General features: G+C 40.2%; 1 protein-coding gene across 2 annotated transcripts in view; it reads left to right on the top strand.

The window, feature by feature from the left end:
- The window catches only part of camkmt (calmodulin-lysine N-methyltransferase), a 122,925-nt gene extending 115,300 nt beyond the window's left edge, over positions 1-7,625 (top strand). For both annotated transcript variants that reach the window (XM_085296399.1, XM_085296400.1), the window contains one exon: positions 4,896-7,625. In XM_085296399.1, the coding sequence (XP_085152525.1) occupies positions 4,896-4,994 (99 nt within the window). In that variant the 3' untranslated portion in view covers positions 4,995-7,625. The remainder of the gene's footprint in view (positions 1-4,895) is intronic.
- The last annotated feature ends 5,899 nt before the right edge of the window (positions 7,626-13,524 follow it).

Genomic DNA, 13,524 nt, shown 5'->3' with positions numbered 1-13,524 from the left:
TAAAAACAACTTGAAAACATCTAACCAAGATAATAACAGTCTTGAGGACGTAGGAATATATTTATCAGGGTCTACATTTAAGAGATGCCTTCACAGCGCCTTTACTGGGAGTTTACAGCAAAGTGCAAACTGCTGGTTACACTCAAGAACAAGAAGGTTTAGAATACATCTAACATCCTTCCTTTCTGAAAAGAGTCCTTAAACAGATGAAACCAAGATTAAATTGTACCAGAACCATGAAAAGAGAAAAGTATGGAGAAGGAAACAATTCATTATTGAAACCATACAAACATGATCTCTCAACCATGCTGGAGGCAATGTAATGGCATGGGCAGTATGGATGGCAATGGAATCAGATTAGCAGTTTTAGTGATGATGTGACTATTGATAGAAGTAGCAGGGTGAATTCGAAAGTATATCAACCCAATAGAGTATGCTCTTCAGTTACTAAAGACAAAACTGAAGGCATGAAAGACACGTAAACAACTGAAGGTAGATGCAGTAAAGGCCTAGCACAGCATCTCAGGGAAGGAAATGCAGCATTTGTTGATGTCTAGACTTCAAGTAGTAATTGCCTGAAGTCTAAAACCTTGCTTTTCACCTAAAAATGAACAACCATCCTTTCGGGGCACTGCTATAGCCCACCTCACTGACACACTTGACCATTTCTTGCATATCATTCCATTTTGTTCGTTCTTGCTTCATTGCCTTTATAAATCTGATGGGAAAAAATGTGTATTAATATTAGGTGTTAGTCAAAATTTGGACAGAGATTTAAGTAAATGACAAGTTGGCAGCACACTAAAGTCAAAGTCCAAACTTACTGAAACCAAACAGTTTTAAGACAGTAACATAATGTAAGTATAATTCCTAATTATATTTCTATCATTTTGGTGCTTTGAGTTGAGTCATAAGCTTCTCCATCTGGCACAGATGCTGTTAAGCGTGTACTCCCAGTAGCTATGAATATTCTGTCCTTCCTCTTTGTGCCAGGTTTGGCACTTGTCAGATTTTGTTTGGAATATACTGCCAGTTGTAATGTTTGCTTTGCATGTGTTTGTGTGAAGAGAAAGAGAAGGGAGGGTTTTTTAGCAATTCTTTACAAACCTTCTCCAGACCCCCAGCTCGCTACTCTGCAGTTTTCCAAACATGCACACACTTTCACCCTCTGACACAAACACACTCAAGGGACTGCTGACAGCAAGCAGGCAGGCAGGCCCGTTGTGCATTGGTAGTGTTTCTTAAGATCTGTGTGTGTTTGTGTGCGTGTGTGTGTGTTAAAGTGTAAGGCGTGTGCTAGGACAGGCAGACAGGGCTAGCTGCGTTATCCTCTTATCCCCACTGTTGTGGAATAGAGAGGCAAGCAGCTGGAGGGACTGCAAGCAGACTGATAATGCCAGCACTATTTTCTAACCCGCCATCTTAATCTTGTTACTCAAATGGTTGTGAAGAGAGAGTCATGAATTTTAATTTCACTCGTACACACACACATACACACACAGAAAGAGAGAGAGTGTGTGCATATGTGTACATCCCCCGTCTCCCTCACATGCATAAATAGTATCCCCACTGTGTCCGTGGACTTGCACTCTCTTCCCTGCCTCCTTTTTCGGGGCCTCTGTTTTTCTCTTCCTCCTCTCTCCCCCCTCAGCTGCCTGACTTAACCCCCCCCCCCCCCCCCCCCCAATTCTCCGACATATCTTCCTTCACCCTTCTCCGGTCTCCCTCCCTCTGTTCCCCTCTATCTTCCCATTTCCTACATCACGACCCACTTCTCTATTTATTCAAGCCTGTCCTTCTATCCCTTCTTCAACTCATCTCTCCATCCACCCAATCCCTCATTCTCTGTTTCCTAATCCTGCTGAGAGAGACCCCAGACATCCGGTTCATCCCAGCTTCCCTTGTCTCAGAGCCCCCTCCTTCCTCTTGTTCCACCTTGTTCACTGTTTTTTTGGTCTGCACAAGCAGGGCAAGAATAAAGGGGAAAAAAAGAAGAGGGAGGCAGAAGCTGGGCCGAAAGTGGCAATAAAATAAATGACTTGCACCTTGGAAAGAAAATAATAAAGAAAAAAAGATTTCAGGGAAGGTGGGGTGGGGGGTCGAGTTGAGAGCCGATTTAGCCAGCCACCCATGAAGCTGATTAGGCGGCCTGCGATCAGGAGGAACAGCTTTGCTTGTTAAACTTTTCACCTCTGCGAGCTCTCAGCCCTCACCGTGTTAAGCCCCCCCCCCCCCCCCCCTTCTTCTCGATCCCTCCATCCTTCCCTCTCTATCCCTCCATCCCGCAATCTATCGCTTCCCTTTTCCTTCTGCCTGGTAGAATTTGAATGTGAATGCTGGTTGTAGTCCCCATAGCAGGCTTAGTAGAGGGGGCAGGCAGCTGCCCATCCACGCCCAACCACCCCCTGGGTCGTCTGCTTTCGGTCTCCCTGCCACCCTCTTTCTCACTGACTCTCTCTCTCTTCAAGGGTCACAGGTTGAACTACGGGCCGGTGCCTGGAGGGATGGCTACAGGAAGATAACACATATAAGGGGAGGGAGAGAAGGGAGGGACCAAAGGAGAGAGTGGGGGGCAGGCTGGAGCTGATTGTTCATCTTCAACAAAAAGGAAAAAGAAGCACGAGAAGAGATGGTGTCGAGTTAGCATTGCATATTTTATAAGTCAAGGTGCGGGAATGACGTGTGATGAGAGAGGTGTGCCAAGCAAGCCATTAAAGTGACACCAACGTCTCCTGCAGGATATATACAAGAGCATCTTTGTCAAATTATATTCCTCTGTACAGCTGACGTGGACGTCTAACAAAGACCAATGAATAAGCACTAAACACTTTTTCTGTGATGAGATATAAGAGAAAAAAAAAACAGTTTAAAAAACACTAAGTCAAAAAGGTACAAGGAATGTGTGGTTGAACATATTTTAACCTTAAACATACTGTATTGTTGGTGAAGTTGCAGCATATAGCAGCTGAAAGCTGGTAGGTTATTGTGTCAGTCTAAAATCAGATAACTAAATCAGATGGCCTGTAGGGACTCAGATTTCACAGCACCCTTCTTCAGAGCAGAAGTCAAAAAAATCTCTTTTAGACATTGTTTTTTTAAAAATATGGCTTTACAATTGTGATATGGAGAAAACCCCTGCAATGTTGGTTCGATTCTGCTGTGGGCCCATTGTTGAATATCATCCTTGCTACGCCTTCCTCCTGACTCTTTCTATCACTATCACATAACAAGGCAAAATGTCATGAATAAAACAACCTCATGGCTTTATGACATTGGGTCAAATTAATTATATTTTTTTAGGTTTCAAATGTGAATTGTAAATTAAACCCCCCCCACCCCCACCCCCACCCCCACCCCCACCCAAACCACAGGATCATGATTTTCACGAGTGCTGCAAAATAGCTTAATTTGTTGTAAGAACAGCACATAATCAGTATTTGAGTTTGCGATGTAAGTAGGCTTGGGTTACTTTCAGAGCACTTGCTTGCAACTGACGGGAACGAATCTGAGGTCAGTCTCAGTTTTTGCTTGTTATGAAGAGTCCTTTTCACACAGTTCTCGACTATCCTGTTCTCACCCTGTACACACAGACAGGCACACACATAGACAGTCAAACACTCTCACATGAGCAGACCCACTAAACTCACTTTCATAAGCCTCTGATCATTTGGCCAGACACTAAGTGAGCTGATTAGCTGGTGCATGCACAAACTGCCAAGTCTGCTTAAAAGGGCACTGAGTGGGCACCAGGGGGGAACCCCACAAGGCTGTCTGTGTGAAACAGTGTATATATGTGTAGGGGGTATTCATATTGGAGTAGGAACAGTTTGTCAGTTAATAGATAGATTATCCTTTATGCACAAATGACCAACTCCTGAATATTAGCATCAGATTGAAGAAAACATGTAATTTCAATTACTTTAAATATGACATGGTTGTTTTTACCACATGGGCTGGTCTGAGTATGGGGATTTTCCACACAACATTCTGTAGGGTTTACAGAGAATCACCCACAAAAGAAAAAATATCCTGTTGGCGTTTCTCTGAGCAAAAATATCTTCTTGATGTGAAGTGTCAAAGGAGAAAGGGCAGCCTGCTTCAAGCTTATAGAAAAATCACAGCAACTCAAATAACCACTCGTTACAACCAAGGTACGCAGAAGAGCATCTCTGAACACACAGCTTGAGGCAGATGGGCTACAGCAGCAGAAGACCATTCCAGGTGCTCCTCCTGTCAGCTATGAACAGGGAACCAAGGCTAACATTTACGAATACAGCAAAATTAAAGATTAGAAGTTTGGAAAAACATTGCCTGGTTCGGACGATGGGACAATTTGGCCTAAACAATATGAAAGCATGGTTTGTAGAAACAGTTCAGGCTGGTGATTTTGTAATTTTCTTTAGACACCTTGGGCCCCAACTGAGCATAATTTAAATGCCACAGACCATGTATCTTTTTATGACCGCAGTGTGCACATCTTCTGATGGCTGCTTGCACATCACAAAGATCATATCAATTCAAACAGTTTTTCAATATGTCAATGAGTTCATCTGATCTCAATCTAGTACAGCGCCTTTGAGATGTTGTTATTATTATTATTGTTATTATTATTTGTAGCAAGTTATATCTAATAAACTGCCGAATGTAATGGATATAGGTGCTTTTAAGGTGTTTTTATTTCCTGTTAACTTTCCGTGTATGTGTCTCATATAAAATGTTCAGTATTTGAATTTATGTATACATTTAATTAATATAGTCAGTCTTTTCTTTTCTTTTCTTTTCTTTAACACACTGGTGTCAGAAATGAAACAGAATCCTGAATGAATATCTAATAAGAATTTCTGTAAGGTTTTTGGCCTGTTTATTTATTGTTTTCTATGTTTTGTGTTTTTCAGATGCTGAGGGAGGGAAAAGAAGTATACGATGAGAATATCCACTATCCTCACCTAATCACATTGACCAAAGGACCCCAACCTGTCAGCCTCACTCAGTAATACAGAACAAGTGAGCCTTTAACTGTATACAGTTCCTTTGTATTACTTGCTAGATATTTTAATTTAGCATCAAAAAGCTACTGTCCATCTAAAAGTAGTCTCTCACCAGCCATCCCTTTAACCAGGTGGCCTGCCATTCTTGTAATTGACCAAACATCTAAGCTCTAGTCAGCCTGTTACTCATCCCTTTTCTTAATCTTTCATCCAAGAAAGGGGATCACATTGCTAAACTGTCATCTGGCCAACCAGGTAACCTTTGAGTACTGTGTCAGACCTTTAGTGACCTTCACTAGCCAGTTAGTTGCTTAGTCAGTTAACCAGCTATTCAATCAGTCAGTTGCACTGACATTTTCTCCATCGTTCCTGATACAGGTGGCAGTTGTTCAGTCAGTTGCCCCGATTAAACTTAGTCAGCATTAATCCATGCCGCTGTGTTTCTGGCCTCAGCATGGAGGCCTGCTCTACTTCATTAACTGTTACAGGCTGCTCACAGCTTCCTCTCTTTCCTGTTTTAATGTCTTTAAATGCAACTCATTCATCCCAGTCAGAGGTCAATATTAAGAATTTATTTTCTACATTGCATTTGCATATTATGCACGTTCAGACTAACGAGCTACAGATTGGATTTGATACAACAAAATTGCATTTTCAAAGCTCTGTTGATGATATATTCTGTGTTTTAACTGTACAACAGACATTTGTTCTGAGTACCTGAAACTTCTGCTTGACTGGTATTTTGTTTTAAAAAAAAATCAAAATGCTGTTGATGAAATTATTAATCAGACTTACTTGTCATCCTCAGCTGCATATTTTCAGCAGGCTGCACTCAAAACAGTTACCGACAGTGCAAAGATATGAAACATAACAGCTACTGGTTTGAACCTTCAGGACATGTGTGTGTATCTAAAGAGAGAAGAAATACATACACAAATAATGACATCACCATTTGCATTTATTGATAAGTGACCCTGAAACTGTGGAATCAATAAATTATATTAGTATTTTTTTGTGAAGTAGATTTATTAATTATCCCTCAATTTCCACTAAGTAAAGACAATCTGCTGCTATTACTAACTGGCATGTTCACCATGCTCTGTGACTGCAGCACCTTGATCTAAAGTCCTGCCAGCCAGGAGCAGCTTAGATCTCTCAGTGTGACATGGCTGTATGTAAACGCCTATGATTTATTGAGCGCATTGCTTTTATTAAACAGTAGGCCTATTTGTTAATTAAGTTTTTCTTGTGTGGAACAAAAATATTTTACCATTTCATGAATCAGAAAAGGGTTTGTTTCTTTTCTTTCCTTCCCTGTGCCACAAATACAGAATACCTAAAAATATCTTTTTTAGTATTCATGTGACTAGAATACGAGAACAGCAACACACAGCTCAGTGATTTTAATGATGATGATGATGAGGATTTTAAATTAAAAATTTTTTTTTGTGGAATCATCCCTCAAAATCAATACGATAATAATATGATAATTGCTTTTACTTCTGCTGCTTACTGCATTTTTTCCCAGCTGCTCTACTCAGGTCTTTTCTCATGCATTCACCTGTTTCCTGTTTCTGCTATCGTTACAAAAAAACAGCAAGTGCCAGTGGGTCACTCAAATCTAAAGCTGTACCTAACACTGCAGGGGGGTTTCCATAATTCACTGTGATTCATTACCTTATACAGCAGCCAAGAAGCTATGCAGAATCTCCTGGTCGCCAGTGTTTACATTGTTCATATTTAAAAAGAATTCGCTGGTAGAGAATGCCAGTTTATTAGTGGTTTTGGGGGGTTTCAATTATTCAAAACTGTTTCCAGTGCAAAGATTTGAAAGGTTATTTAGTAATGTTATCTTTCTTCTGTACTGCAGTTTACTGTGTATGTCACATATATGTAGGATAACATAAATGTCCTCACAGCTGATTCTGAATATAGTGTTTTCATCACTGTCTAGTGTGACATCACCAGTGCTACCAGTTCGGTATTAGGCATCACTGTTTACTGTGGCCTCTGTGCTACTGTGCTGCTTCTTTCCAAATTATTGCCTGTGTTACTGGCAAAATCTTCTCCTGTGACGCCTTCAAACATGAACACACCGTCAGTTCTGTATTTATGATACTAATGCTTAGACTTAACACTTCTCACTGTGACAACAGACATTCAAGAAACTGCTGACAGGTGGCATTATTCTGATTTTGCTGCCTAATATCAGAAATATGGGGAAATCCTTAAAAAATGTTAATTTGCAGGCCATGTCCACAGTACTTTGTGAGAGTGTAAGGTTGGTTTTTGTTTTTTCCATTGATCTTTGTACAGAGCCTCCTGTTAGTGGTGTGGAAGAATAGCTGTAAGAGTTTTTATAATTGAGTTTTTTGATTGCATAATATTCAGATAAAATGTCAGATATATCAATAAAAATGTAATGACTTTTATGTATGTGGACATGGCCTTATGTAGTGAGTTTCTCCATTCAGTATTTTCCTTCTTCAGTGTAAATTTATGAGTGGGTGTTTTTTTTTCTTTTCTTTTTTTGTGGACAAATAAAGATAAACACATTTGCTTCAAAATGCTGACTTTCTCTTTAATTTGTCAATTTAAAAAAATATGCTGTACCAGTATATCATGTATTAAATGCTTCCATATACTGCTTTATCCATATACAAAACAAACGTACTTTTAAAATGTCAATGCAACAAAAACCAAGAAAACAATTACAAAAACACAGTTTATCCTTCTTAGATAGATTTTATTAGATGGGATATATTTGTTATTTTTCCTGAATAAATGGTCACTATAGAAAATTTGTGTCTCACTATTGAAATTTAGACTTAAATGTTCACAAATGTACTTAGTTTTCTCCAGGCCCAGATCATCTGTGGACTGTGTTTGAAACACAATGGCCTCCTGCAGGCTAAGCTGGCTGCAGACAAGGTAACACACACATATGCGCTCACACACATGCACACATATCAAGCCCAGTCAACAGTCTTCCCCTCCACAGGAAGAAAAGAGAGAGGGATAAAGGAGGGAGGGAAGGGAGTACACAGCAGCTAATCCTGCAGGCTCACTCTTCTGTTTATCTGTCAGAAGAAGGGGGGGAGAGTTTGTAGAAAGGGGGGCAACCAACGAGGCCTCCTGATCTGTCTTTTGATATTTTAAAGAGGTCTGTTCTCTCCTCCCCAACATTCTGCTGGAGAGGCGGAGAGGAGAGATAGAAAGACACTACAGACAGCAGCAGAGAGGGAAAGGCAAAGGCTGGAAAAAGACAAAAAGGCAGAGGAGGAGGAGGAAAACGAGAAATGGGACAAGATACGCTGAATGGCAGGGAGCAAAGGCAGATTGAAACAGCTGGAAATGAGGTGAAACTAGATCGAAACAGCAGGGAAAAGCTTCGGCCTTGAAAGAAAAGGGAAGTTGACTGAGAGACTGAGATTGACCGGCCAAGTGAGTGATCGAACAGAGAAAAAGAGCGCGACAGAGTGCTCCCAGCTCGACACAAGGGCCCCATTAACTTGACCACTTGCCCTTTGCACACAAAGGCAGGGCCAGCCCACTGCCCCTCCCACCCAATTATCCACGATTAGGCTCAGTGCACTGTGTCAAGATGGAGAGGGAAGGAAAAGAAGAGAGGGGAGAAATGCGAGCACAGGGAGGAGGAAGAAGGGGACAGAAAGAGCAAAGGAAAGAGAGCAAGGACTTAAAGGGGGAACGATGACAGGAAACAAAATTGTCATTAACAATGAATGCATTCGAACATTTTATTGAGCACCCTTCATGCAAAGGAGTCTTGTAGCCGTCAAGAGTTCAGCACACATTGTCTCCTGAAAATTTTAACCACTTTGAATTATAGCTGTCTGTTTTTTCTGTTTGCATGGTTCTTTATGTTTTATGTCTGTGTAGGTTCTCAGTCATCTGGGTCATAGTAATCTGAGAAGCTTGGAAAGAAAAGTGACTGGACTGTGACTTTAAGTTCGTTGAAGACATTTCACCTCTCATCTGATAAGGCTCTGAATTGAAGAACTGAAGAAGCTTCTCGGATGAGAGGTCAAACGTCTTCAAGAGACTTAAAGCAGTCCATGCTCCTTAGTATATATGTTGCATATGTTTTATCTCAAAAGCACTGAGATGTTTTTTTCTTGGGTTTTTGATGCTTGTTATTTTCCCTAGAATCAACGATATCATTAAAATAATCCCTTTAAAAATGCATATGCTTGAAGATATTGTTCCCTAGACATTAAATAACAAAGAGCAATGAGAGCATTCATTTGAAGCTGTGTTTCTGATCTTGTGACCAGTGGATGGCTAATATTCACTCTTGTTCCCTCTGTTTTGGTTTCTAGCAACTCTCTCTTATGCTTCCCATGTTTTCACTCACTAATATATTTTTTGTTTGGTACTGGCCAGGAAGTATACAAAGGGTTTTAGCTGCCCTCAGGTACTTTCACACTAATATTTTTATGTGCTACATTTACACCCCTACTCCACTGCTCTTGGAGCCCTAAAATTGAGACTTCTGAGACAATTTTACTTTAAAAACTGTGGGATTGTGTTTTAATATGGTAGCTAAAGATGGTATTACAAATTTTATAATTTAAATTTTGTTTCGTCCTACTTGTGAGTACTCCTTTCCCAGTGCTATAGCTTACACTAAACAATGATAAACCCCGTGCTACGCATATATATATATATATATATATATATATATGTGTGTGTGTGTGTGTGTGTGTGTGTGTATGATGCCACCTCCTACAATCTGTGTTATGCTTCACATAATTGTGGGTAATACTGCAGGTCTTAATCTTAACCAATCGCTGTCTTTCACCCATAGTATGCATTTTATTTTTAGTTAGTTTTATTTTTTTGTATTTATTTTTTTTGCAAGCAGCCCGCCCTCTGAGCACAAACATGCTCAACATATCGTACATTGTCATTTTTAAGCACAATTTCACACTTGTATTAGTTTGGTTGTACCCTCAGTAAACTAAAGCAGTTTGAAGGGTATTTAACCCAAACAATGAGCCGAAAAATGCTTAAAAGCTCAGTGAAGCTTTACCCAGCAGAGATGGGTAATAATTCACATCACACATTAACAGTTTTTTAATCCACTCTTAGTAAAATGGCGAAACTAGAAATGGCTACTTTATATGAAGTACGTTAAGCCGCCTTCAACTCTGTGTGTGTGTGTGTGTGTGTGTGTGTGTGTGTGTGTGTGTGTGTGTGTGTGTGTGTGTGCAGTGTTTTTGTCTCATGTGCTTTGTTCAAACTAGCTAGCATCTTTGGGGCCCTGGGTTGGTTGCCATTGCAGAATGCCACACATGCTGGAGTCCTGTATCATTACAATTAATTTTTCCACTTTTCCATTTTCACTAAGATGTTTTCGGTGCCCCAATTACTGAAGAGTTCCCCAAAATTTCTTAAAACATACTAATTTTGTTTTTTAAGTACAAGGTCAAAAATATGTATTTAATGTGGGATAAATGGATTGACTGTTTTGTTCAGCCTTTGTGTTTTATTCAATTTACCTTCATTTTACGACATTCCCAATTTCCATTCCATTGTTTTGTGTTTATGGGGGGGATTAGTAGTGCACAAACAATTTAAAGGAACCTCTTATTCATGACCTGCAGAACATGCACTAGAAGACATTTACATGTTTTGTCTTATACACTAAAACCACTCTTTACAAAAATGTATTTGTTATATTATGCGATTAAAAATAATTACTATAGATACTTAGATACTATAAAAGAATGTATACAGATGTAAATGTGTATAAATAGAATAAATATGTGTTTGTGGTTAATACATTTAGAAATGTCAAATAATACCAGTCCATCCACCTGCAGTAGATACTCTATGGCTGTTTGGTCATAAGCCAACCAAATGTTGTAATAAAGGAACAAAGAACATATGTGATGTAGGATGTCAGCTAAACTTTTACTTTTTCAAAATTAACACAATTTTGACCTTGACAGCTATCTACCATTTCGACATCATGCGGACCTGTAATGAACTGAAAATTTCACGCTGGATAAACTTGAATTCATCACTGATTTAAAATAGGCTGACGTGAAGTGTTTGTAGTTGCCTGAAATTTTATAGGTCATAATTGGCTAGACTTTATTTTAGGCTGGAAAGCAACACTCGTAGGATATTTGGCTCAAGTATTTAAATACAGATGCTGCAGTTGGGGTAGTGTCTTACACTCCTGTATGAGAGAGTGCACAGTGTGTGAGTTTCACAACCCAAGATCTTTACAAGACCACTGCTCACTTACTTTTGTAACCCCCCCCCCCCCCCCCCCCCCCACCACCACCACCACACACACACACACCAACCACCCCCACCTCACCACTCTGTCCATCGGTCAAAATCTCTCAAAACCTTTCAAGCCTTTTCCCTCTCTCCTCCTCCTCAAGGCAATTTAAGGAGGGCTTTTTAAATGATCCACTCATTATCGGTAGTGGAGTCACTTTGGTTTTTCAGCTTTGTCTGCTTGCCTTCCTGCTTCCTATCCTTACTCTCTCCTCTTTGCCTCTCACTGTTTTTTAAGGGTCTTTTTCTGCTTGCGCCCCTACCCACCCTCACAGCCTCCCACTCCTCCCTCCAGAATGGCTTTTTGGTCCGTTTGTTTGTGCTCATGAAGTGGAATGCAGCAAAGTCCCTGAGAGCATTTTTTTTTTTTTTAATTTAGAAAGCCATCGAGTATGAGTTGACGTGGCTGAGTGGGAGCTTCCCCACCTCTCACAAGTGCACAGAAACACACTTTTACAGCCCTGTACACACCTGATGCTGGCCTTGACGACAATAATGTTTTTCATTACAGGAGAAGGAACTGAGAAGCATGTGGAGGTGGAATTCTGTGGTATTAATGTAGTCACCTGGAGCAGAGTGGAATAGGATGTGTGGTTTTGTGTACTTTGTGCATCATTTAAACAAAAACAAAACAAGTTTTGCTGCTTCATGATACGTTTAACACAAGTATACACGCAACATTAAGTGTAAGTGCAATTCCCATTTGTTCTTTAGAAGGTTTGCCTGGCTCGGTAGGCGGCTTGTTGTTATCCTCAGTTACCTGTTCAGGCTTTCCATCTTTAATACCCATTAAACCTCTCCATCTGGACATGCAGGAGGCTAAGTTCACTGACTGACTTATTATCTGACTGACTTGAGGGAGCTGAGGTCAGTCCAGAGACTGGCGATGCATACACACACATTCAATTTCACACAGTACAGTGATGCTTACACATGAGCTTATAGCAATGGACTGCTAATTGAGTGGGCTGCACTGTTGACGAAAGCACTCGACTTATCGCTGATTAGGTCAGGCTGGGCGGAAGTGGGATACACTTAGACGGAAAGCAGAAAACAGGCTGCAGAACGTATAAGACGGCACGAGTGGTTTGTGTTGATTGAGAGTCCTTCCTATAAATGTTGACAGTCTCTTGTGGCAGTGTTTACCCTACTTTTAATGGGAGAGGGCCGACATTAGCCACCATAGGAGCCATGCTGAATTAACACCTGCCTCTTTGCATAAAGGCAGCTTCTTTCTGAGCTATTGTCTGTCTGTGACTTCATCACTCATTTAATCAGCGAGGCCACAGTGCGTCTGTGGAAAAACAGCTTTGTCAGTGAGCATGTAAATCTTAGCATTTAATGGCTATTCAGTGAGGAATCCAGCTGTATTATTCGAGAAGTAAGAGTTATATGAAAAAAAAGTGTTTTACTCTTACACAACAATATAGTTTTGTATATTTGATCAAAAATAGTATAATTTACACTTAATTACTATTGTAAAAACAAAACAAAAGGCCAATTTCCTGTGTTGAACACTGGACCACAACTGACTTCCAGAGAAGGTGGGTCACTGCTAGATTATATTTTAGCTGTAAATGCATATATTGTATTTTAAAGAGCAAAAAAGTGCAGTTTATTTAAATGCTCCTTGACTAAACACCTTTAGTAAAATGCCCAGCATTAACATGTTTACAGCCTGGTTTAAAGAAAATCCTTCCAGTCTTTCTCCTTGATGACAACTATAAGTTGCACTTTTTTTTAACCTAATGAACGGGCTTTTCTTGTGTTACTGACCACTTAAAGCGCTATAGACTAGCAACCACAAATAACCATACATGCAATACATGCATACTGTGGTGTGCTCTCAACACTTTTTCTTCCCCAGCCAGGAAGCTGGAGTACCCAGAGAGAACTACGTGTAGCCACTGCACCATTGCAGAATTAATATGGCCTCTCTCAGCTCCAAAAAGTAGGATTGCAGTGGCCAAAATGCTAAAATCAACATTTCAAAACTTGACTTGCCAAACCAAGTTGGTTGGTGTTGCTATTCTATGTCCATCTTTTATATAGCTTTACCTTCTAGGGAGTAATAGCAAAACTGAGTCATTGTGTTTAGGATTGCATTGTGCATTTTCTTTCCTCACCCGCCTGTGGTTCTCAAAAAACAAATAAGTTGTGGAATTTTTAAGTGATTACGTTTAATTTCAGTGACTTTCCCCCCCAGTTTTAATATGAATGT

This window comes from Mchenga conophoros, linkage group LG13 (assembly GCF_057382185.1).
Source record: "Mchenga conophoros isolate Kocher_MC1m ecotype Shallow Benthic linkage group LG13, M_conophoros_male_GT1.1, whole genome shotgun sequence".
Lineage (NCBI taxonomy): Eukaryota > Metazoa > Chordata > Actinopteri > Cichliformes > Cichlidae > Mchenga > Mchenga conophoros.
This window is presented reverse-complemented; position numbering and strand designations above follow the sequence as displayed.